This window comes from Hyperolius riggenbachi, chromosome 1, assembly GCF_040937935.1.
Source record: "Hyperolius riggenbachi isolate aHypRig1 chromosome 1, aHypRig1.pri, whole genome shotgun sequence".
In the NCBI taxonomy this organism is placed as follows: Eukaryota; Metazoa; Chordata; class Amphibia; order Anura; family Hyperoliidae; genus Hyperolius; species Hyperolius riggenbachi.
In genome coordinates this window covers 91,406,122-91,432,626 of record NC_090646.1, presented here as the reverse complement: position 1 = coordinate 91,432,626, position 26,505 = coordinate 91,406,122, and the positions used below count along the sequence as shown (strand labels likewise).

At 44.2% G+C, this 26,505-nt stretch overlaps 1 protein-coding gene across 1 annotated transcript; it reads right to left on the bottom strand.

Moving 5' to 3' along the window:
* Positions 1 to 7,710: 7,710 nt before the first annotated feature.
* On the bottom strand, positions 7,711 to 26,291 carry LOC137563812 (peroxisomal acyl-coenzyme A oxidase 3-like). Its single transcript, XM_068276783.1, has 5 exons — positions 26,173 to 26,291; positions 23,081 to 23,255; positions 20,904 to 20,971; positions 16,597 to 16,683; positions 7,711 to 12,254 (listed from the first exon to the last, which is right to left on the bottom strand). Exons 2-5 carry the CDS (start codon positions 23,163 to 23,165, stop codon positions 12,135 to 12,137), a joined length of 360 nt encoding a protein of 119 aa, XP_068132884.1. The 5' UTR covers positions 23,166 to 23,255; positions 26,173 to 26,291; the 3' UTR covers positions 7,711 to 12,134.
* Positions 26,292 to 26,505: the final 214 nt, after the last annotated feature.

Below are 26,505 nucleotides of genomic sequence, written 5' to 3'. Positions count from 1 at the left end.
CCCATGATGCCCTGAAGGCGGCCCTGCTTAAAGCTTTCCCGGTTCTCACTGCATCCCCCTCATTACACAGCTGGGCTCTGTTCCAGCCTCCGACTTTAATCTTGAAGAGGAAGTACATGGTGTCACGGCACAAACGTGAGTAATCGTGATTGTACATGGATTTTCAATTAAAAAATTCTATCAAGATTGAGTCATGTAAGGACACTTTTTCTATGTTAAAGGGAACCTAAAGCGAGGCTGCCATATTTATTTCCTTTAAAGCGGACCTGAACTCAGGACATCTTATCTGCTGTAAAAGATATGCAACATCATAATAATCTTTAAACAAAAAACATTTCTTTGTTACAGATTATACAAATCCTAAAATACATCTGCACTGTTTCTGCTTCCTGAGCCATGGAAGCAGACACATTGTTAACATCCTGTGCTTTCAAATGGGCTTATCTGCCATCTCTGCCACAGGCAGTCATGTGACACAGGGTGGAGATCAGATTACAACTTGTGATTAGACAAGGGGGAATTAGACAGGCAAAGCAAATACATACAGGGTGCATTTCTCTCAGTTTTCCTTCTGTCCTGTGCAAGTGTTCAGGTCCACTTTAGGGACAGACTGCTAACAAAATAAATCTAAGTATTCTTCCTCATTTTCCATTTTTACCCTAATACGGTTTGATACGTGTTTTCATATACTGATAACATTTTTTCTGTAAGTAATTATTGCCTTTGTTCAATAAATGACATTTACCTGTATTGAGTACCGTAGACGAACCTGCTCTCTGAAAGACGTTACCCAGAGAACAGAATTTTTTTTTTTTTTTTTTTTTTTAGTAAGATTAGGTACTGGTAACCCTTTCCTTTCCCCAGACTTAGAATAGTCAGAAAGGACAGATTCCCCTTTCTTTTGTTTATATGAGAATTTGTGGCGGCAGCGTTTCTTTACCGTGAAATTGTGCGTAGCAAATTGATTGTGTGATCACGCATTCCCTCTTGGCCTGTCTGGTGCCCAATTCCAGCTACTCCAGCACAATCATATCTGTATCCACGAGACTGGATGGTCTGTATGCTGAGCAGATTGGGTGGCACTAAGCAGTCTGGCGAGTAGAGGGCATGGGAGACTTGGGTCTCCAAATACTTTCAAAGACAAGTGGCTCCATACTGCACGTGCGTGATCACGGACTCGCGCATTTGCAGTACGGAGCCACTCGTCTGTAGAAGTACTCAGCGACCCAAGTACTTCCGAAGAGACCCAAAGACGCAGCAGGTGAGAGATATTAATGATGGCCAGGTGGTGGAAATGAGGGGACACAGAGAGGGACAGGGAGGCTCTAAAAGATCCAGACCATTTTCTCCTCTTAGGTTAGTCACTTTTTTGTTTTTATTGGTTACAGTTCTTTAAATTTATGGGCATGTATGTGAAAACAGTCAGTGGCGCTTTCTTTCACTGCGCAGGCACAGTCCTGAACTCGCACCTGCGCAGTTCAGAAATGCTCTGCATCGCACAGAGTAACTTCCAAGCAGCTGCAGTGTTTGGAGGACCAGGCTGGGGAATGTAAGGACCCCCGATAACGAGCAGTGGGATCACTTTGGGAATGAGGTACTCTAGCTCACCATGGGTTTTTAGTCCACAATTTAGCTGTCAGGTCAGGGTTAGTTAACCTTACTGGCGGTAAGCCCGAGCCGAGCTCGGGCTATGCCGCGCAGGAAGATATCTCAGCCCCAGGTGGGGCGATTTGGGCCATTTAAAGTGCTGTACGTGCAGCTAGCACTTTGCTAGCCGCGCGTACAACTTGATTGCCGCCGCTCTGCGGCAATCACCCGCACGCAGCAGCAGAAGAGGGCCCCCCCCGCCAGAGCCCTGCACTGCCTGGACCAATGAGTTCCGGGCAGCGCTATGGGCTGGATCGGAGGCGTATGACGTCAGGACGTCGGCTGACGTCCATGACGTCATTCCGATCGTCGCCATGGCGACAGGAGAAGCCAAACAGGGGAGCGCGTTATATACGCGTTCCCCTGTTTGCTATTGATGCCGGCGACGTTCGCACTAGAGGGACACATGCGCCCTCTAGTGGTGTTTCATGTAGCTACCACTCTGGTAGCTTTACATGAAACACAAAAACAATTTAAAAAAAAAGGATTTTTGCCTATTTGGCAAAAAAAAATTAACCGCCAGGGAGGTTAAGCAACAGAGCAATATTGTATTGGAATCCTCCAGGGTAACCATGTAGAATAGTTCAGTATGTCTACCTGTACACTGTCATAGATTAGTAGGGAGTCACTCCCCTTCAGGAAGTCAGATAGCTAATCACTAGATCAAGCAGCAGAGATATTGGTATTTCTATCACCTTCCGCTGTCCAACACAGGTTTCCTGCAGACTTTGGATCGTGATTGGTGTGGGCTATCTCACTATGTGGAGTCAAACGAGCCACTCAGCCTTCACCAGAACATCTCACAAGGTTCAATGGACTGATAACCTGCTACCAGTGACCACCAGGTCTTGGTCCCTGTGATTGCCCTACCAAACGCAGGGGGAGCACAAGTGGAAGATTTTATTTCCCACAATGCAATGAGGTTAATAGACAGGAAACTGTCAGGACCATGACCCTGACAACACACTGTGGGAGGGGTTTCACCACAAGATCAGCCATACTGTTACGTTTTGCATGGAGTTTGTGCGCTGCACCTGGAGCAAACAGAAACAACGCACAAACCCGCAACCAGGCAGAGATGTCACTGTTTAGGAAAAGACTGACAAACCAGGAATAAATGAATAATAAGAATTTATTATTAAATAACAATAGAATAATGCTGTGCATTAACCTCATGCATGAAAACAATCAGCATAGACTAGCAGGCAATGTATTCTATACACATACATGCACTGCAACCAAATAATACAGGTAGATACAAACAATAAGCATACAGAAAGGTATGAAAATTAGGGTTTATACAAGGACCTCTCTGCATAAGTGAGTTATGCAGAGTAGGTCCAGTGTATAGACTGTGTGCACACGGACCCTGGATCCAAAATAATAAGCACGATAGATATATATATATGCAGGATAACAAATCGAGGAGGAGACACACGGATAGTCAGGCAAGCAAGGTCATACACAGGAGATCAAACAGTACAGTAATCGCTAGGCAAAGAGTAGTCGGTATACAAGGCACAAGGTCAAAACACGGGAGATCAATACAGCAGGGAATCAAGGAACAAACACCAGGAACAGGGAACTCAGGGCAGGATGGCTAGGATCAGGAACAAAGAGCTAGCAAGTTCTGAGAGTTCAGGTGTGGCCTAAATACCATGCTGAAAGGCCATGTGATAGTCCAGGCCTCCTCCCTGTCTGTGAAGAGATCTCCAGAGAGTCCACCCTCTGCTGGTGGGCAGAGGAAAGTTCAAGCTGTAAATTCATAGAGGCTGGTGACATCTGCTGGTGAAGCAGAGGTAGTACATACAGGAATCTACCAGCAGATGCAGATTGTAACACATACAGATGTCCCTGGTGATCTATTCAAGAATAGGGATGAAGTTCAATCGTAAATTAAAGTTACTTTTTAAAGAGTAACTGTCGGGCATAAAATCAAAAATCAATTCTTTATTTTTAAGTAATAACCAGGAAATCCAAAAGTAAAAAAAAAAAAATCACTTTTTTTTTCTTCTCCATAAAACATCATTCCCCAGTTTCCCTGCAATCCCTGGCTCTTATTTGGTACATCTGCCACACAAAGGAAGTTGCAAGGCATGCTAGGTTTTCTTTTTGTTCTTTACTTTCCCCACAGACTTAATTAATGCAGCCTGATTGGATGAAGCTTCTTTCCCTCCTGTTTCCCCTCCCACACCTTTGTTCCTATCTGGCCATTATTTCTCAATGCACTTTCTACTGCAAACCTGGGTGGGAGTGTCTGAAGACTGGGAGGGGTCGGGCATTGATACACAAACAGAGTAAGGGAGGAAATGATGTCAGGGTTGGTTTCAAGATAGACACAAACAAAATGGAAAATCCTTTTTTTCTCTTTTTTTTTTACTATAGACAAATCACTAAAATCAAAATGTGGACAGTGCAATACATAAGTTATGTAAGTAGAGCAAGTATTTATCTGCTTATATATGTTTTTTTATGAGATAATATGGCTGACAGCTCGACTTTAAGTCCGCCATTAGTTTACCGTCATACTACCTACACCCGTGTCACTTGCAGAAACATTTGAAAGCAATAGCAATTTAGTCCACTGTATTGTTTAACATTTGTATTTAATGTTTATAAAAGGGAAAGTTTCTGGACTGCACTGTTTACAGCTTGGTATAAATCAACAAGTTTGATCTAATTTCTTTAAACAGTCTAAAGATAAACAGCTCCAACACTGACATCAGTATAAATATTCTCAGCTAACCGTCTACTCGTCCAAGAAAGTTACAAGCATTGTCAAAAGGGTAATCTAATATTAATGTGACCTGAAACAGATGTGTAAACAAAGGCATGTTGCAGTATTATTATGTAATATCTACAGATAGAAAAATAAAAGCTTTTGGGAACAATAGTTGACATTAATATTAAAAGAATAAGTTCCATAATGGTAAAAATGTAACATTTCTTTCAATAACCGTTTGATCTAATACCAGCGGCTGCCAAACATGAAAATACAGTTTTCCTTCTGTGCTAGACAGATGTTCCCTGACGAGTCTTGGAGGAAACACAAGGAATTCATGTGAGGAATTGGAAAAGATGCAAGAACAATTGGGGCTGGTACATGAAATAAACCATTTCCAGCATTGCTAATGATGAACCTGCTCCATGCACATCTGTGCCAATGTGTACAGTTTCCAACTGTACCCGATTTTGATCAAAGTTTAGATATTGGACTCTCAACATGTCTCTGCTTTTGAAAACTAACAGATTTGATTTAAGTGTACCTGAGGTGAACCTAATATAAAGAAAAAAAATGATACTTACCTGAGGAGAGGGAACCCTCTGGATCTAGCAAAGGCTCCCCACGTCCTCCTGGCCCCTACTATTGCCATCCACGAACCCCCAAAAGAAGAGCTTGTCGGGTTTATGATCATGACAGCGTTCTTGTTTTGGCAGGAGTGTGGCTGTACTGCGCCTGTGTGATCACTCCTAACTACGCAGTAAGCTGGAGCCTCTTGTGCATGAGCGGCTCTGTGCTACTGTGCAGGCATGGCCTTGCTCGCATGGGTGCAGCTTCATGCATGAAGAAGAGCGTGGTTGCGGTCTTCCAGAGGGTCTCAGGCAGGGTGGTCTCCAGGACACAAGAAGCCTCTGGTGGTTCCAGAGCTCTATCATTGCAGTCGCTACTCTCCCCCGTTACGCACCACACAGTGGCGTAGCTAAGGAGCTGTGGGCCCCGATGCAAGTTTTACAATGGGGCCCCCCAAGCACTGTATACATAATAATTGATACGGCGCACCAAAACCTGTCAATGGCAACTACAGTGTTAGAGGTGCAAAAAGGGGATGGGGAATAGCTTGTTAATGATTACCACTACTCATAGTATCTATAGAAGTGATTATTATGAGCACAGGACCAATAGAGAGGTAATACTGTAGTTGAGGGAGGGCCTTATGGGGCCCCTTTGGCCCTGATGCGGTCGCTACCTCTGCAGCCCCCATTGCTACTCCCTGGCACCACACCATATGTAAAATTAGCCTAAAGTCCCATACACACGCTCAACAGCGGTCTTTTATGCAGCACAATTGTTGAACAACTTTTGTAGTGAAACTAAAAAAAAGTATTTTGCTATTGTTCAAACAGCTGATAAGACTGATGATAAGTCGATCCAACTGTTGGATTGATTTCTTATCAGCTCTTTGAATAGCAAAATACTTTTTTTAGGCGTTTCACCTGGTTTCAGAACAAAAGTTGTGAAAGCATAAAAGACCGCTGTTGAGTGTGTGTATGGGGCTTATGAGCCTCAGCAGCTTGGACTTGAGCTGTGTTTGAACAATAGCAAACAACTTTGTTGGTTTGTTTCAACAACAAAAGTTGTTTGATAATTGTGCATGTAAAAGACTTTTGTTGAGCATATGTATGAGCCTTATGTGAACCTGAGGTGAGCCTGATATTAAGGCTGCCATATTTATTTCCGTTTAAACAATACTAGTTGCCTGGAACCCTGCTGATCACTTTGGCTGCAGTAATGTCTAAATCACACACCAGAAACAAAAAATGTCAGAAACATTGCATCTACTGCATGCTTGTTTAGGGTCTGTGGCAAAATTATAAGAGGGAGAGGATCAGCAGGGCAGCCAGGCAACTGGTAATAACTATGGCAGCCTCCATATCACACTCACCTTGGGTTCACTTTAAAGAGGAACTCCAGTGAACATTTTTACTGTTGGCAGGTGATGTAGCTGCTGCATGTTTTTTTGGCAGTTGGAAACAGCTGTAAACGGCTATTTCCCACAATGCAGCAAGGTTCACAGACAGGAAAGAGCACGTACTTTTCTTGTTTCTTGTGGGAGGGGTTTCACCACAATATCAGCCATACAGCGCCCCCTGATCCTCCGTTTGTGAAAAGGAATAGATTTCTCATGTAAAAGGGGGTATCAGCTACTGATTGGGATAAAGTTCAATTCTTGGTCGGAGTTTCTCTTTAAGGACCAGAGCCTTATTTCCATTTTAGAGATCATTGTGATTGGCTCACAGTGATCTCAGAGTCAGGAGTCAGTAGTTGGAAGCCATGATTGTGAATAGCCTCTGTGTTATACGTTAATTATTTTCCATAGTTCAATTGCAAAGGGAGAAAAGAGTGAGAAATAAAACATATACACACACACATCTCTATTATTACAAATTATACAGATTTATTATGACAGGAAATGTATACTGGGTTTAGCAATCACATCTGTTTTTTTAAATACACATTTCATGTAACATCAATTACAGTCATTTGACAACTGTGCAGAAAAAGCTATGGAAACAGAATGCATTAACGTGGAACTCCAGCTAATACACTTTTTTATTGTTTGATAATGTAGGGAAGGCTTGTAACCTTGGCCAGGTTATGATTTCTGTCTATGCTCCTTCTGTAGTGATGATTGCTGCTCCTGTGACAGCTGGTTCCACAACAGCTGTCACTAGAAGAGGAGCTGGCGATATCCAAATGGGTCACCATTAGGGGACAATCGCCAACTTCCTGTCACATGTAAGTGGCACAGGAAGTCACAGAAAATCTTCACAATGGGTACACAGACAACAACAATTGTCGATTGTTCACCTGACCTAAAGCCCATCTGCTAGTGTATGGTGGATTTTGGTATGACTGTCATACCCACAGTCACCTTCCTTTAATCACATTATTATACAGGAGAGAAATCTTACTGTATGTTAAAGAGAACCCGAGGTGGGATTGAAGAATGCTATTAGGACACAGAGGCTGGTTCTGCATATTATCACCAGCCTCTGTGTCTGTACAGTGTCCCCGCAGTCCCCCTCCCTGCGCTCTGCTGTCCCCCATAAAAAGAAACAGCCATGCTAGCGACACGCAGCTAGTCACTAGCTGGCTGTTTACCTTAATGCTGCCAGTCACCGCCGCTCCCTGCCTGTGTGTCCCTTCCCTCCCCGCCTCCGTAAGCTGATTGGAGGGAAGAGACGTAGGCGGAGAGACGCGATATAGAGGAGGTGGGGGAGCGGTGGTGACAAGCAGCATTAAGGTTAACAGCCAGCTAGAGACAAGCTGCGTGTCGCTAGCACTGCGTTTTTTTATGGGGGACAGCAGAGCGCGGAGGGGGGGGGGGGAGGGAACAGCACAGACACAGAGGCTGGTGATAGTATGCGGAACCCGCCTGTGTCCTAATAGCATTCTTCAAACCCACCTCGGGTTCTCTTTAAAGGGAACATGAGGTAAAAAGGATATGGAGGCTAACATATCCATTTCCTTTTAAACAATGCAAGTTGCCCGACTGTCCTCTGGTCCTGTGTCTCTGATACTTTTAGCCATAGACCTGAACAAGCAGACAGGTCAGGTGTTCTGACTCAAGTCTGACTGAAATATTTACATGCTTGTTTCAGGGTTGGCTCAGACACAACCAACATCAACAGGACTGCCAGGCAACTGGCATTGTTTAAAAGGAAATAAATATGGCAGCCTCAGTTTCACTTTTACCTCTGGTTCCCTTTAAGCTGCAAGGAAGTAACCCACTTGATTGGAAAAGTTTAGCTCCATGTTGAATAAAAAGGCCAAATTAACTTTCTCTTGTTTTGTTCTTTTTCCCAACAAAACAAAAAGTATTAGCATGGGTTATCCACAAGGCAATCTAATTAAAACACACATTTTCAGAGAACAATGTCCAGTGTGGCCTTATGGCCTGAGATCTGAGTGACGCACTAAAGTCTTATCTGCACACCAAGTTATGCTGTTTACCGAGATCTCCGTGTACTTCTGCCAGTCCGTGCCATATAATAGATACAAGAAAGACTGAGGAAACTACAGCAAGGCTGTAACACAATAGTGCCTGGACCACGTTGTGTTACCTGTGGCAACCAATCACATTCTATCAATTCCCTATTGTAACTGAGACTAACAGTTTTGTATAAATATTTATAAAGTAGATTTAATGCTTTATTGCCTCTACTCAGTGGCATTCTATTAAGTGTCCCAGAGCTAAGACACACGAACTATTGAACTTTTTTATCCATCCCCTGCTCTCAGAAGTTGTCCTCTGCAAGAATCTGTGAGGGTTACCCTATATTTCCACAAGGATCTGACATGAGAGAAACTGTCACTTGCATGCCTGAAGGTTAAATCTTTCAGGCAGGAAAAGAAAAAAAACAAACCACAGTCTAGTTATGAACTTATTTGGCACACTACACAGATATGTTTATATCATCATGTCACATATACATGCACCAGAACTGTCACCTGTAGGGATTGGGACACTATTCCTAGGGTGACAGTTCTGACCAAAAGCACATACAGATGAAGCTATGGGCCTGTTCACACTCCGGCACTTTCCATCAGCATTTTGCTGATTCCCGGCGATCAGCAAAGTGCTGTGACACATGTAATCTTATGCGATTACTCTCGCTGCAGCCCTTGCGCTGCTTATTGCATTTTTCGAGTGACCTGGATGTGACCCTCACTGAGTAAAATAAAAACTGCAAAATTGCAGCTGGAAAATCGTGATTGCAATTGGTAGGTGACTGCGATTGCGTTTTGCAATTTCTAGTGTGACTGGGCCCTTTGGCTACAGGAGAGCAATGTGTACTGCTGCTATGAGTAGGGGAGGTGGGACAATGGTGCAGAGCAAGATGAAGCCACTTCTGGTGGACGTGGTAAGGATGGGAACAATGCACTTGACCGTTGCCCTCGCTTGAGGATCTGGCATGCAAACACCTTTGGGAGACTCCTTTACATACAATAGATCTCAGCCGACACAGCCCCATACAGCTGTCTCAGCCAAGTCCAGTCTAGCACGAGGAGGAAGCTGTAGAGGCAGTAGAACAGATACCCATAAAGGGGCGTAATTAGAAATCACCGGGCACCCCTGTAAACATTTGTATCCCCCCCCCCCCCCGGGGGGCAGGAGGGGTCACAGCATGAGGATAGAGCATTGGACCTCAGGCTCACCTCAACTCACCTCCCCTCCCTCACCTCGGGCTCTTCACATACCTCCATCCACCGCGGAGGTCTCTGATCTCTAAGTGCTTCATGCTACTTCATGCTACTTCCTGTTTAAACAGGAAGTAGCGTCAGTTATGTGGTCCTGCCCGCTGCCTCTAATAGATGCTGGAGGGGAGAGTCCGAGGTGAGGGGGGCACTGCCCCCCCTCCCCAACGATGTCCAATGCTCTCCCCTCATGCTGTGACCCCTCCGGCCCCACAAAAATGCCCTGAGCGGGCCCTACAGGGGCAGGGGTTGCCCCCCCCCTATTGTTATGCCCCTGTACCCATATATCTGCATGTAATACCACTTCAGACTGCTATTTCTAATAGGTGCTGCTCCTGTATGTGAGAGGCTTGTGATCAGTTTGATAATGGGATTTGCTGGTCACAGTCATGTGCTAAAGCAGGAAGGGCTCACTGCAAATCAGAGGCTTGGGCATCTATCAGCTGATCAAGCCTAATGTATAAAACTCTTCTGCATCAGCAGATTTTATGTTAGGGTCAGTTTAAAATATACATTCCCTAATGTCCTAGCAAATTTTAAAAATATATTTATTTATTATAGAACGTTCCTGAGCAGGTGTATAGCAAGTAAGATGCACAAAACTCCTCAGTTACAGATGTGCTTTAAGGACAACCATCAATAAGCAAGTGTTCTAAAACTGCAATGTACAAGTAATGTCTAAGTATTTTTAAAAGGTGTAGAAGCATGTTCCTACTTTTCATGTTAAAAGCTGTACTTTGGTTTCTGTAGATTTTAACTGCATCCATTAGCAGAGGTGATTCTTTTTTACTTGAAATGTAAAATCACAGCCAGTGCTGGTCTCTTTCTCAGAAGACTACTGACTATTTCTTGGATAGGAAAAAATAACTAGTGTGTGTGAAACCTCCACACCAACGCTCCACATGCAATTCACCTTTTCTCCCGAGTTTTCTCCTACGTGATATTTTCACACCTTATTATTAAAATGCCTTTTTAAGCCACCAGCAGGCAAGAAAATACTCTGAATAATTTTGATAGTACTTTTCCCCCTACTTTTTGGCTTTTTTCAGTTACAGGGTGCTGGAAAATTAATATAAAAAGAAGTTGAAATACTATCTCCTAGGAGAAAACTCCAGAGCAAAAGTAAATTGCATATGGGCCAGAATGTTTACTAGCAGATAAGACATACATTTAATTCTGCTTAGTGCTGCACACCAGTTCTCCAGAAAAATCAGCAGCTAGTAAGACCTGCTGTCACATGCTAAAGCTAAAAATTACACTCAGGGTTAACAGATGTAGGGAGAGTTATCCCCCCCCCCCCCCACATGGTTCACTGGTCCAGTGCCTGCCCTGATATCCATCAGTGAGACACTTTGTAATACATTAAAAGGAAGAGAGAAGCGTGGGGAGATATACAGCAGTACTTAGGAATACCTAGACAAGCTACTCCCATCCCAGTTTAAAAAACACGTTTATTGATAGATGTCCTTTAATCTTTACATAACAAATGGCATTTAGAGAGTCATAAGTTGCATTACAATACATTCCTTTCTTGGCTACACTTACCAACTACTATAAAATTGCAGATGGAAGTGTTAAAGTGCACCTGAAATGAGGAAACTCACTTAAGGTTGGATGTTTACCTAAGAAGAGGGAAGGCTCTGAATACTATAGGGCCTTTCCGATCCTCCATGCTAGACCTTATTCCTTCGCTGTGCATGGTTTCATGTCCTCGACCTGCTAGGTCGAATAGTGATTCGGTAGTCTTCAGAACTACACACACCCCTGGGTACTGGGAGACAAGCGCATCTGTACTAAGCTTATGCAAGCCTGGACTCATGCCTGTGCATTGCGTATGTGCTTGCTCTAGACGTACTTGGGGCCATGAGTACTTCTTATGCCTTCATGAAGATTAACAAAGTGCTGTCAGAACAAGAGAGTTTAAATAGGCATAGCACATGAACGCCAGGCAGCATGGGGGAATGGGAAGACTCTATAGTCTCCATAGCCTTCCCTTTGTTTTCAGGTAATAACATGGAGGGAAGCCGACTGACAGTGTTTCCTATGGCAACCAAACATATACCAACAGTACTTTAGGCAAATAGCTGGTATTTGATTGGCTCTTGTTGAAAATGTTTATTTACATAAGGCTGGACTCCATCTTCACATAGTACAGTAAATTCAATTACAACAAGCACCATTAGTTCAATGGGAAAACAAAAAAGTCAGTATCTAAATACTGCCCCCTGTCTGGTTAATAATTCTGTGACATTTCTTAAAAACAGATTGTAAAAAGTTAAAATTTTCAAGAGTATTTTTTTGATTAATTTTCTTTTAAATGAAGAGCTTGTCCACAGGCGTATCTATACAATCAGAAGGTATATTGCATTGGTGTGGCCTCAGTAAGTTGAATTCTCATTGTGCAGTGAGTGGATTAGCCCACCGATCACAACCTACTGAAGAGATGACTTTCATATACTGTATGATGAGGATGCAGAAAAGGCCTATCCCAAAATACACAGGCAGCTCAGAGCTGCGATCTCAGTCTGCCAATCACAGGCTTATTACTGCAAAACTCCGCCCACCAAGATGGCCGCTCCAGCACCTTCTCTCCCTGCAGGACGGCAGACCACAGATTCCTGTACAGCTGCAAAACATCATCAGTGTTATTATTATTTATATCGCGCTGGCATCTTCCGCAGTGCTGTACCGAGCATTGCCTCTTAACTGTCCCTCAGGGGTGCACAATCGAATGTATCCTGTGGTGTAAGTATCGTAGACTAGGACCAAATTATGAGGAAGCCAATTAACCTATCTGTGTGTTTTTTGATATGTAGGGGAAAAAAGGAGTGCCCGGAGGAAACCCACACAGACACGGGGGGAGAACATACAAACTATGTACAGATAATGCCCTGGCTGAGATTTCAGCAGGGGACCCAGTGCTGCAAGGTGAGAGTGCTAACCATTATGTCACCGTGCTTCCCAACATTACAGAGTTAGACTGTAATGAAATTCTTGAAGCAATATCTTTGTTGGCTCATGGAGGCACTCAAAAATGTCCAAACAAATAGGGTTTAGCCCAGGCATGGGCAAACTTGGCCCTCCAGCTGTTAAGGAACTACAAGTACCACAATGCATTGCAGGAGTCTGACAGCCACAGTCATGACTCAAAGGCAAATGCATTGTGGGACTTGTAGTTCCGTAACAGCTGGAGGGCCGAGTTTGCCCATGCCTGGTTTAGCCTAATTTAAAGGTTTAGAAAAGAATGACAAATTAAGCCACACAGGATTTTCCATGAAAGGCCTGTTCACACAATCTGGTGTGCTGGGGTGGTGCAGCCCAACTCAATATGAGTGGTTGAAGCCTATCTCCACCACCCCAGAATGCATCTGGGTACATTTTTTTGAGATCTTTGTGCACTGCTCTGAACCACATTTAGTATGAATGGGCTCTGATAACCTGACATGACTGCTGAACTTGAAGGGAGAGGAATACGCGGGCTGTCATCTTTATTCTCTAACAAACAATGCCAGTTACCTGAAAGAGACTCTGAAGCCTCCAGAAAATGTTAGGCATGATTTCCCCCTATGAAATGTTGCATCCCCGCGGCTGAAATCTCAATTAATCCCCCCAAAACCACATGGCATAAATCCACGACTTTTCTGATTGTGGATTTTGCTGCCTGGGGTGGCAGAGCTGTGGACTGTAGCTCTGCCTCCATGGGTGTCAATCAGCGCTGATCGCCGCCTCTCCCCGACTCTCTCAGTGAAAGAAGACAGAGGGGTAGGGGAAAGGCGGCAATCCACGCAGATTGACGGAGGAGAGGCAGAGTTGCTGCTCAAAGCTCTGCCTCTATGCGGAAGCGCTGCCCAAATCTTCCCAAGGGGATTTTGGGGGGATTAACTGAGATTTCAGCCGCGGGAATGCAGCGTTTCAGAGGGGGCATTCATGCCTTACAACATTGTAAAATAAAAACTGCATTTTCTGGAGACTTCAGAGTCTCTTGAAGTCTGTGCTGATGCTCTGCCTTAATACTATGAGTCACTGGCCCAGAATGAGCAGGCAGGTCAGATGCTTTGACTGATCCCACTGGCTGCACACTAGTTGTAGGTGTGTGACTGAAACACAACCAAAGCAAAACACTCAGTATGACAGCCAGGCAACTGGCATTCTTTATAAGGGATTACAGCTAGCTGCCTCCATATTCCTCTCACATCCGGTTCAATTAAGACAGTTGAAAGAGCACACTATTAACCTAGGAAACCTCCCAAATGACTGGACCTTTACCTGATCTTTCCAAGCAATAGACAAAAATGGGGGCCTTGCTTTTAAGAATCCATCAGACCTTAGGCCAGTCATAAATGACTATGAAGTATTGGAATGACCAGTGAAAGCTCTGCTTGTGCTCATCAGCATTGCCATCTCCCTTAATCGCCTGTCTAATATTTCACCACCAGATGATGGCAGATGGAAAATGAACTTATGTCCAACTGTTTATGGAGCCCCAGCATTAGGCAGACCCCTACCCAGGTTATGCAGGAGAACAAAGGCGCCAAAAAGGATAAAAGGAAGCTAAATGAGCTTAAAAAACAAATTCTTGGTAAATAGAGGAGGTAGTGGTGGACTTACCTCCTCCAAGTAGACACACAACGACTGTAGTAAAGACAGTCAATATATTTTATTTATGAACTCCAAATATGCAACGCCTTTCGCAAGTTTGATCCCACTTCATCAGGCAATAACAACGGAGCAATAGCATATGTGGTCAGTAGAAGAGCCAGGCACCTCTGTGACTAATCACAGAGGTGCCGGACTCTTTTACTGACCACATATGCTATTGCTCCGTTGTTATTGCCTGATGAAGCGGGATCAAACCTGCGAAACGCGTTGCATATTTGGAGTTCATAAATAAAATATATTGACTGTCTTTACTACAGTCGTTGTGTGTCTACTTGGAGGTGGTAAGTCCACCACTACCTCCTCTATTTACCAAGAATTTGTTTTTTTGAGCTCATTTAGCTTCCTTTTATCCTTTTGTCCTTTTGGCGCCTCTGTTCTCCTGCATAATATTGAGGCCACCCTGGGTGGAGGGTTGAACCCCCTTTTTTCTCATCTACAGAGAGCGACTTCTTATTCCTGAGTGGCGTCAGGAAATTCTCCCCACCTGCCTTTACAGTGGTTGCCTAATAGTAACCCTGGTTTGTGAGTATTAATATTTACTCTATCTAGTAACCATTTACCAGTACATATTACACTATTGGGGCTCTTGGTGTTCCTTGTATTTATGTTTATGGAGTGAGGCTCAGAGAGTCATACATTGTGCCCACCCCTTCCTACTTCACCAAGCTGCTCCCATTGGCCAACTGTTACTAACCCTGTGCTCACAAATCACATGGTTAAAGATGGCCAATTGGAGCAGCTAAGTAAAGGAGGAAGGGGTGGGCACAATTTATAACTCCACAGAGTTGGACATTCCCTTTATGAGTATGTGTGTTCTTTTCCTAATACTTTATTCCAAATATTTCTACAAACACATGCATTTTGCAGACCACAAATATTTAGATTTTCTCATAGAGTACACACTATTGTGTTCCCACAAACATTTGCCTGCATTGTCTTTTTCAAATGTACTGCTGCACATATTTTTGTGAGAAATCACATGCAGATCAAATCAAATAATTAAAATCACTGGGTGACCCATGGAAAGAAAATGTACATGCACCAAATAAAGCATTGAAAGAAAATATCAAAACTGCATGCATTTTCAATGCTTTTTTGTGCAGGAGGCTATATGTGATTTTTTTTCTTTTTTAGGGTGCTTTCACACTTATTCATGCAATTTTCTGACTTTTTTCTTTTATTTGCAATTCTGCATTTTGCGTTTTTTTTTGCATCAGATTCTTTTGTTGTTTACGTTTTTTTAATGTACATTTTCACATTATGATTTTTCCATGCATATCCATAAAGTTAATTTACATGAATTATGTCATTAACTTTACCTTTGCGTGCAAAATTTTTTATTTGGAATAACAAAATTTGCATTTCTGCATAAAAATCAGGTGCGAAAATTTATACTACAACACATATCAAATGCAATGCCATTGACTTGCATTGAATGTGGGGCAAATGCAAATTCGCAAAAACGGAAAATGCTAACTAATTTTGTCATGTCCGAAAGGTCTTTAAGATGACCATCAACGGGACAATTCTGCATCCTTTCAGATCGCCACAGTAATGGTTGAATTCCCGCTAACTGAGCCTATCAGATTGGTGGGATTGATCCCAAAAAAAAAAAAAAAAAAGGATCAATTCCATTAATCTGATCGAATTGGCTTACAGAGGATTCAGGTGTTAATGGCCACGACTGATCGTTTCCAATCAATTGATTGGAATTGATTGACCGGCCACAGAATTGTACTGTTAATAGACATCATTGCAAAACTGGCTACATGAAACTGAATCCTGATTGGCTGCTGACAGGACAGGTTGCACGTATTTAGAGTAATCTCAGCAGCTTTGCTAAACAAACTAAAAAAAGTGTGCCTTCTTAAAACAGAAGGTATTTGCGATAATTCAGGTTGGAGTGAGCATATGATGTCTACCATGATGCATCACAGCTCAATATGCAATTTGTCATTTGTGGTCCCTGTAAGCTTTGGGTGTGTGTTTAGCTTAAAGGGACAACAAAGGATGATTTGCATATTCAGCAGTGATGCATTGTGGGAGACATCATATGCTCACTCCAATCTGAATTATCACAAATACCTTCTGTTTTAAGGAGGCAAACTCTTGTCTTGCATAGCATTTTAGTAAGGGGGCTTTTTGGTCATTTGTAGTCCCTTACACACTCCTAGGAGTTCTGGTTCACCATGAGCTTGCTGGGTAATCTGTAACTCTAAAAGTACATGGTGACCTTACCTAGCAGTAGATGTCTGTGCACTTAGCAGCATTAAATTTTTTTTTTACAGAGAAAAGTATGGCCAACGTACCTCTCCATCTGCCTTGGCAATAGGTGAGTTCAATATGAAGTCCGGGGGAGCGATGGCATCCACTAGAGACACAGCCTCATCTTTCAACTGTGTTAAAAAAAAGGAGACAAAACAGTTGGCAGAAGCTTTTACTTTCCATAGTAACAAAAAACAACAGAGCAGAAGTAAGCGGTTGCTAGAAAGCGTAACAGAGTGTAACGTGAGTGCGCACACTTGTAGAATTCTATTAGAGGAGCAAAAAAAAATCCTATTTATTGTCTGGGAGCCAATCGTCCCTTTTATAAATACGGCTTTTCCATCTGTCATAGTGGTTTATAGTACGGAACGCTCCAGGTTGCTCGTTAGCGGTGAAAGCGATGGTAGCAATACAGTTATACAAGAAGAGGGTCTGATTAGCGTGCACACAAAGCATTTCCCTCTGTGTTGTTTTATGTGTAATCTGCATTCAGATCATTCAATAAACAGTTTTCTCTCTAGTTTAATAACTCAAGGGGCCAACAAGGCCTAGATGCGGAGTGATGGCGGACTGGAAGAGATGGCAATTCTGAGCAAATCTGACAGCTCATCAGCATCATCAGTCATCGTAGTGATGTCATACGCCGCGCTCCCATGACCCCTGTGATGTATGTGTATGCAGAACATACTAGGGGCTTATGTCAAGTATGCTGGAAGAATAAACTTTCTTACATTTTGCAGCGGTAAGCACTTTAAGGGAATGTGTCGTGATTTGTTATTTCATTGGCATTTTATTTATGTATTAGTTTTAATGCTAATAACCAAATTGTTTCAAAAGCATATAATATGTCATTTGTTATTAAATAGTAAAAATAATAACACAATTAAAATAAAGAAAATTATATATAATACAGGTAGGGTAAAAAAAATACTAAATATTCATTTTAACAGGAGCCCAATCTTCTTAAAGAGAACCCGAGGTGTGTTTAAAGAATGTTATCTGCATACAGAGGCTGGATCTGCCTATACAGCCCAGCCTCTGTTGCTATCCCAAACCCCACTAAGGTCCCCCTGCACTCTGCAATCCCTCATAAATCACAGCCGTGCTGTGAGGCTGTGTTTACATCTGTAGTGTCAGTCTCAGCTGCTCCCCCGCCTCCTGCATAGCTCTGGTCCCTGCCCCCGTCCCTTCCCTCCAATCAGCAGGGAGGGAAGGGATGCAGGCGGGGACTGGAGTTCTGCAGAAGGCGGGGAGAGCAGGAGACTGACACTACAGAGATAAACACAGCCAGCTCTGACAAGCTGTTTGTCAGCACCGTGGCTGTGATTTATGAGGGATCGCAGAGTGCAGGGGGACCTTAGGGGGGTTTGGAATAGCAACAGAGGCTGGGCTGTATAGGCAGATCCAGCCTCTGTATGCAGATAATATTCTTCAAACCCACCTCGGGTTCTCCTTAAAGGGAACCTTAATCGAGAGCAATATAAATGTTTCCTTTTAGGCTGCTTTCACAGTGGGACGTTACAGGCGCACGTTAGAGCAGCCTGTAACACAGCCCAACTCACAGCAATGAAAAATCAATGGGCTGTTCACAGTGCCCACGTTGCGTTACATTGTAACGCTGCACGTTCTATGAAAGTGCAGCATGCTGTGCGTTATACGCGGTTTTAGCCGCGTTAGACTGTTTGCACATGCTCAGTAATTTTGTTTGTTTTATTGTTTTTTGTGTGCAGGAGAGGAGGAGGGGAGAGTCCGCTATTTTGCCTAGCCACATGGCTAATTAATATTCACTGCACTGCAATGCGGTTCTCTTCCTGCTAGCAATGATTCATATAAATCATTCTCTGCCTGCTAGCAATGATTCATATGAATGATTCTCGGTTCTCTGCCTGCTAGCAATGATTCATATGAATGATTCTCGGTTCTCTGCCTGCTAGCAATGATTCATATGAATCATTCTCGGTTCTCTGCCTGCTAGCAATGATTCATATGAATCATTGCCGGTTCTATCCAACAAAAATGGCACACCAAGAGCCGCATAACACGGCTCTATGTAGCGTCCACCTTTAGCACCACCATGCGTTGCATTAGGGGAATGTTATGCGACCTTAACGTCCCCTGCAATGCAACGTCATACTGTGTAAGAGCCCTTAAACAATACTCGTTGCCTGGCAGTCCTACTGATCTCTTTGGCTGCAGTAGTGGCTGAATCACACACCTAAGACATGCATGCAGCTAATCTAGTCCGACTTCAGTCAGAGCACCTGATCTGCATGATTGTTGAGGGTCTGTGGCTAAAAGTATTATGCTGGGAATACATGGTTCTTTTTGAGGCGATTAGATCTCCCTTTCAATCCTGGAAAAAGATAAGAAAAATGAGCGGAAGATAAGATAATCGACTGCAGAATCGAGCGGCAAAAACGATCGAGAGGAGAATCAAGCGCCAGAAATGAACCGTGTATTCCAAGCATTAGAGATACAGGATCAGCAGGAGAGTCAGGCAACTGGTATTATTTGAAAAAGAAAAATCCATATCCTTCTCAGTTTAGGTTCTCTTTAAAATACAACTAAATTTCCTCGGACTCTGCCCACTCCATCTTCCAACTCCTGCCTTCAGGAGTGAGATACCGGTCAGTTGCAATGAAAACTTCAAGGCAAGGGAACAGTTTCCCTCAGGTATAGCCATGATGCAGATCCATGCTAAGTGATCCGGCACAAACAGCAACGCTGAAACTGCTAGGACTTGAAAGCATTAGAGCACAGAACTGGAAATTAATTCTTCTCACCCTGTTCGCTATCATTTTAACTTATATACTGTCCTTGACCTGTAATATATACACACTGTCCTTGTATCATATTTGTCTATGTCAGTTAAACAACTGCCAAGATAGGTGGACAGCCACAGGAAGCATCGAGGCACAAATGATTTTTCAGTTTGAAAAATTACATTTCTAAAGATAATATTTCTAATTTTTGCTAATCAGCGAGATATCCGTGCATGTGCAGAAGGCCACGATTGATGCGACTGAGCCAGATACCAGGGCTGATTGCGGCTGAACGGCAGACCTCAGGAGGACGGTGAGGGACTCACACGTGTTATGGGGCTGGAGGAAGCCCTGGGTAAGTATTGATTATTATTATTCGTTCAGCTCTAGTACACTTTAACTCTTTCAGGCAGTGAAAGAAAAAAAGAAACAAAGCCTCGGGACCGTGGTAAATAGAATCTACGCCCCATCTGTGGCTCTCCAACTGATGCGGTGTACATTCTGCGCTGCGGCTTACCGCGGTCCCCAGCCGATTGCTGCTCCTGGAGTTTTCATTGGCTCCTGACCTCTGTGAGCCAATCACAGTGATTGGGAATTGAAAATATGAAAAAAAAAGGCCTCTGGTCCTTAAAGGGACCAAAGGCTGCCATCCCAAATTAGTTAATATGTTTAGCACTGTAGATACACGTGTTTATTTCATCATGTCACCTCGGGTACACTTCAAGGTGAGTTGGCATTTAATCTTGACGGAATCTGCCAGTGAAGCAGGTGGATTCGGTGCACGGCGTTCAGCATTGGGCGCCAAAACCAGGCGCCCCATAGCAGCAATGTTATGCTGCGCAGGGCGTGTAAGCGTAATTCAGGGCTCCGGCGATAGCTGTACCCCGAGTTACTCCTCCCTCCGAGTTGGGACGACTTGGAGGAGGAATAATATTTACCATTTAACGTCATTTGCTCTCCCGGCGCCCAACTTGACCACGGCGTACTAATACGTACGCTCAGCCGGTGCTCTATTGACCCCTGCATTAGTGATCAATACATTTTCAATTGATTTCAGATAATTTAGAAATCAAAAGCATCAACAGGCATATTTGTAAATTATGAGTGGGCGAAGAAGGAGCATGGGGGAGGGGACAACTGGCTGCCTAGATTTCCATTGAATCATGTAGAACAAAGATAGTGGGGAAAGGGATGCTGGCTGCCATATTTATTTCCTTTTAAACAATACCAGTTGCCTGGCTGTCCTGCTCATCTTTCTATTCAGCAGTGTCTGAATCACAACAAGCATGTGGCTAATCTTGTCAGATTTTTGTCAGATACGTCGGATATGCATGCTTGTTCAAGGTCTATGGCTAAAAATATTATCACAGCAGGACATTCAGGCAATATGCATTGGTTAAAAGTAATTAAACATGGCAGCCTCCATATCCCTGTCACTTCAGGTTCACTTTAAGATTTCAGGTGAAATCTGATCAAAATGGAGTGGCGCAAGGTGGTAGAAAAATTGCTACTCCCATAATGTTTTCCAATTTGGAAGCCATCAGTTGCTGCCAGATCTTCTGTCCCATATATGGACCTGTGCTTTGTACCTGTGTGCACAGCTCCAGGATGGCATCTTGTATGATCTTTCCAGGCAGTTCACCAGAACAGTATCCACCTATAAGACAGATATGACAGAATATTAGGCAGGGGATAATGCATAAAAGGGCATGTCAATAGTATGGGCAATAGTGTGTTTAAAGCACACCTGAACTTACCCACCAAAATTTGATTTTTACTTACTTAGGGCTTCTTCCAGCCCCCTGTAGTTTGTCAGATCTCTCGGCATCCTCTGGGTCCCCTCTGTTGTGCCGCTGCCAGCTCCGAAATATATGCAACTGGAGCTCTAGTCGTGGGCTACTGCGCATGCGTGGTCCCGTCCTTGTTCTTCTACAATCGTGTTTCTGTCATAGGGAGCATTCTGCGCATGCACAGCTCATTTTTTTGAGAACGGCGCATGTGCAGAACCCTTCTGGTGATGGGAGCGTGATCGTGGAGGCACTTGGATGGCACTAGGCATGCACAGTAGGCGCGACTGGAACTATTTTGGAGCTGGCAGCAGCGCAATGGAGGGACCCAGAGGATGCTGAGGGACCTGACACACTACAGGGGGCATGAAGAAGCACCAGGTACATAAAAATCACTTTTTTGGGGGAAAAGTCAGTTGTGCTTTAAATAAGAACTATACACTATTATCTTCATGTACACTGGCTAAGCAGAGGGGTAGATTCTCCTCAGCTGAAGAACACTTGAGGAGACCATAAGTGATCCTGAAAACATTTTGTAAGACTTGCAGCAACTAAATCCCGAAAATAAGCCAAGGCAAGTTAAACAGGAAAAATACATAAAAAGTTATTTTTGTATAATGCCAGCCTTATATTGCAAAAAGAAAATGTCATATTGACACCACTACTTACTGCTATATTAGACTAGAAAGAAGGTAAACAGGAAATTCCATCTCGTTAATCTTTTAGTGAAAAAGAGGCAGGTTTAATGAAAAAAAAAAAACTGTTTGGTGGAGGTCTACAGATATCTAGGCCCTTTTGAGTTTTTTTAGGTTGAGCTTACTGTAAGTGGAGGCATGAATCCTTTGAACTAGATTGTGCTTCTACCAGAAACATGCTACCACTTTTAGGGCTAGTGTACACAGACCTATGAATTCAGTTCAACATCGGTTCAGTGTCAGTTTATCATGTGTTTGACTGAAGGTCAATTGCAACTTATCTGTAGTTGGTAGTATTTATGGACCTTTTTCTTAAGTTTGGGTTGTGTTTGAGTCCAGTTTCCCACTCACCAAGACAGATGGGTCAACAGCGGATTTCAGACTAAATGTAACCTAGAAATCAAGAGTCACTAGCCCTTATGCAAATTAAAAAAATCTGGTAATGGCTTAGTTCTGGACCCCGATTTCTTTGCTCATGAGATAGAACCACCGTAATCTAGGCCAGAGCTGTCCAACTGGCAGCCCATGGGCCAGATGTGGCATTCAGCAGTGGCTGGATAGGGTACTGGTTAAGAGCACTGCCTTTGACATGGGAGACCAGGGTTCAAATCCTATTCAGTAAGGAGTTCAAGACAAGTTTACCTAACAACTGCACAGTGGCCTCTTGAGCGCATCCCAATGGCTGCAGCTCTTGAGCGCTTTGAGTCCGACAGGAGAAAAGCAATATACAAATGTTCAGATTATTATTATTATTATTATTATTCACTTGCCCGGACTATCTCTTGTGTCAGGCCCCCTCCTTTGGCAGGCCCAACTTTTATTTGCACTTGGCTCCGCCCTCAAAGCCAGGACAATGATGCTCTGCCTCCTCCAGCTAAAAAAATCCAGTGCTAGACACACACCCTGCCCATGAAGTTGGACAGCACTGATGTAGGCTATGGGGCTTTTACACCTTTGTCTATTTGGTAGTGTTTTAGCCAGGGATCTCCTTTAGTTCTACTGTGTTTGTTTGCTGTTTCATGTGCTCCTCACATGCAGACTGTAAGGAGACACTGTTCCCTATGTATATGGTGTATCTTAACTACATAGCATCAAAACAAGACTTTTATTTATAAAAAACTTGCAAGTCAAATTAGAAAATGGAGCATTATACTAATATAACATTTTAATTTGTGATATTGAATATTTTCCTGCTGATGATGTGCTAGTTATTAGCAGGTCTTGCAGCTTTTCAATGATTTGTATCCCCACCAGTTCACATATAATGCTCCCCTCCCTCCTTACCCTGATACAGCACTGCCATGTGTTTGCTGAGTGACCAGAGTCCATATAGGGTGCACAGCATCCTCAGGACCGGCTGGAGGGACATGGGAACACTGGAGTCATGGGTATAGTCATAGTATCTCTGCAGTACAGTGTGCTCAATAAATGCCAGGGCCAGCGTCCGACAGTAATACACCTGAAAGACAGGAAGATGCATGAATTTCATAGCTTACTGGATATCTTTAAATTGAGGCTGGGTGCACACATAGCAGAAATGCTAGCGTTGTGAAAAAATTTGCGGCGGCGCAGCAAGCACAGTAAGCACAGTTGCCCCAGTATAGGGAGTCTAGTTACCCCGGTACAGCTAGTATAGTGCCCCAGTATAATTAGTATCTAAGTGACCAAGTATAGTTGCCCCAGTATAGCTAGTATAGTGACCAAGTATAGCTAATATAGTGAGTGACCCAGTATAGCTAGTATAGTGCCCCAGTGTAGCCTACTCCCCCCGCGGCCGCCTCTCCTGTTACCTTATGAGCTGGCGGCCGCTTCCTGTCACAGATTCCTGTAGCCGCTCTCCTCCGTGCAGCATCTTCTATTTACAGCAGCGCGTCGCACGGCTGCTGTAAGGAGGGAAGGAGGCGGGGCAGCGGTTCCCATGGTAATGGCGATCGCCGCTACAGGAAGCCGTTGCCCCGCCTCCTTTCTCCTTACAGCAGCCGCACAGGAAGCGCTGCTGTAACAAGGAGATGCTACACAGAGAAGAGCGGCTACGGGGGATCTGTGACAGGAAGCGGCCGCCAGCTCATAAGGTGAGAGGAGCGGCGGCCGCGGGGGGAGGAGGGGCGAGAGGCCAGATCCGCCGCGGCCCAGCTGGAAACTGCCCACGGACCGGCAGTGGGCCGCGGCCCGGTGGTTGGGGACCCCTGCCGTAGAATACTCAGAAGTTAATGATGACCCAGGAGTATAGGTCAAAAGAGGGCGCCCTGAGATTTGGGCGCTCAGGATACCAGACAGTAGATTATCGGTAAATTTACCGATATTCTACAATTAAACTGTAAAAAAGGATCGTAAAATATCAGTATTAAATATTGATATTTTACTGTAGCTAAACCTAAGCCTATTCTTACACTGAACCCTCCCACTACTGATACCTGACCTTAACCTTCACCCCCCAAGCCCAGGTGCCTAGCATAAACCTTCTTCACCGCCTCAAAAAAAACCCTCGTCTCACCTTAGCCCCTCCTACCCCATGCTTAGCCTTAACTGTCCTTGCAACCCCCCCATAGCTAACCTTAACCCTTCCTACCCCACGCCTATCTGTAACCGCAACCCCCCCCCCCTCCCCAGGGTAACCTTAACCCATCCTACCCCATGGCTAATCTTAACCACCCCCCGCCCCCAAACGGCTAACCTTAACCCTCCCTCCCCCACACCTAACATTATCCATTCCTGCCGCCTCAAACTCCTCCCCTCCCCCCGCTGCAAAAACCGTACATTTTAGAACGCCCCCATAGGGGCACATTTAATTTATCGGTAAGGAGGGGCAATGTTGGGCCTCCCCAGAGGAATAAAACCTTTGCCTGTTAAAGATTTTATGGGGGAGTAGGGTTTAATATACCGTATATCCTCGAGTATAAGCCGAGATTTTGGGTCCAAAAAAATGGCCCAAAAGTGGGGGTCTCGGTTTATACTCGAGTCACTTCATCTGCCCCCCCAAGTGTCCCCGAGTGCCTGCTCGACCCCCGCCATATACAGCATGTTCTGTATAATGTTGTGGCTATATAACACGTCAGTGGCTCATTTACCAGTATGTCAGCAGCTGCGGCTCCCCCGTGCGTTTTTTATCCCCCCCTTGCTGGAGTGATGTCGTCCAGGCTGGCATAGCGCCGGTGCACAGCATTCATTCACAGGACCAGGCTGCCTGAAGGAGTCTCATGTCTATGACACCCTCTAGTGGCACCTTAAACTGCGAGCGCCACTGCAGGACGTCACAGAGCTGAGACTCCTTCGGGGCAACGTGGTCCTGTGAATGGATGCCGTGCACCGCTATGACAGCCCGGACCACATCGATTCAGCGGGGAAGTAATAGACGCGGGGTGGGGGAGTCATAGAGCTAAGGCTCCTTCGGGCAGCGTGGTCCTGTGAATGGATGGCGTGCACCGTTATGCCAGCCCGGACCACATAGATCCAGCGGGGAGGTAAAAGACGTGGGGGGGGGGGGGGGGGGGGGGAGTAAAAGATGCGGGGGGTAGCCGCAGCCACTGGCATGCTGGTAATTGAGCCAGTGACATGCTATATAGCTGCAACATTATTCAGGCGGAGGACACAGGCGGAGGACTCGGAGTAGGTGCTAGGATGGTAGTAAATTGAAGGAACACAATGACTCCACCCATTTATGGCAGGGGACACAGGCAGGGGTCGAGCAGGCACTGGGGGCGCATGTTATGCATGCTGACATATGTGTACATGATTCACCTGCACCATAATACCACCAGCATATGGTGTAGGGGGCACATATGCCATGCATGCTGATATATACATGATTCACCTCCACCATAATACCACCAGCATATGGTGAAGGGGCCATTCTGGATGTTATTAGCAATAAAAAGAAGTTTACATTTATTCTGTAAACCTATTTCTTGCTATCTGCTGATGATTTTGTTCTGCTTTTCCTGTGTATGGTTGTGGCCGGTCATGGATGTGAGTGGTGGTGTGGTTGTGGCATTTCCTACCCCTGACTTATACTCGGGACAAGCATTCTTTCCCCTTTTTATAGGTAAAAGTTGGGGGTCGGCTTATACTCGAGTATATACGGTACTGTCTAATTTGGAGGTCTATATGTACAGTATCATACTTTATTTTTTAAACTGCAAACCTGAATTTTATCCATATGGTAAACATTACAATAATAAACCAAACAGGAGCATGTAAAAGGTAAATGCAATTGCCTATTTATAAAATCAACTGAACTTTATTAAAATACAAAAAAAAAAGGCTGAACATGGAGCTGATTATTTTCACTTGCACATTGTGCTGGCTCGCTGAACAGTGTGATGTAATCTCTCTTTTGACCAGGAAAACGGAAACAGGAAAATGATTAAAAGCTGTACCTGGCTATTGTTTCTTGCATCAAAGTCATTGGTGGCCTTCTGCCTCTCTCTCTGGAGTTTATGGGAAGTCTCGCGGAGGAGGTAGCACACCAGCCATTTATAGGCTGCCAGCGGAACTGCAGAATAAAACACAGATAACGGTTATTGGAAGGCAATACTCACAGGGAAAAACTGGCAGAACACGTTTACGGTCACGGTGGGCTTCAGGAGCAATCAGTTCATAGCTTTGGATGAGAGGATGCAGATGCTGGCCATCCGTTTGTGCAGCTGTGTAGTTTCACAGCTATGGATTTCCTAAGGTTGGAGATCACTGAGGCCCATATGCAATTCACT

Excerpts from the sequence above, each read along its gene's own strand:
- LOC137563812 (XM_068276783.1), bottom strand. The coding sequence starts at position 23,165 with ATGTCCCTCCAGCCGGTCCTGAGGATGCTGTGCACCCTATATGGACTC. Across the intron at positions 20,972-23,080 it reads CATGGCAGTGCTGTATCAGG|GTGGATACTGTTCTGGTGAA; the intron begins GTAAGGAGGGAG and ends TCTGTCTTATAG. Across the intron at positions 12,255-16,596 it reads TTGCCAAGGCAGATGGAGAG|CTGTACAGGAATCTGTGGTC; the intron begins GTACGTTGGCCA and ends GATGTTTTGCAG.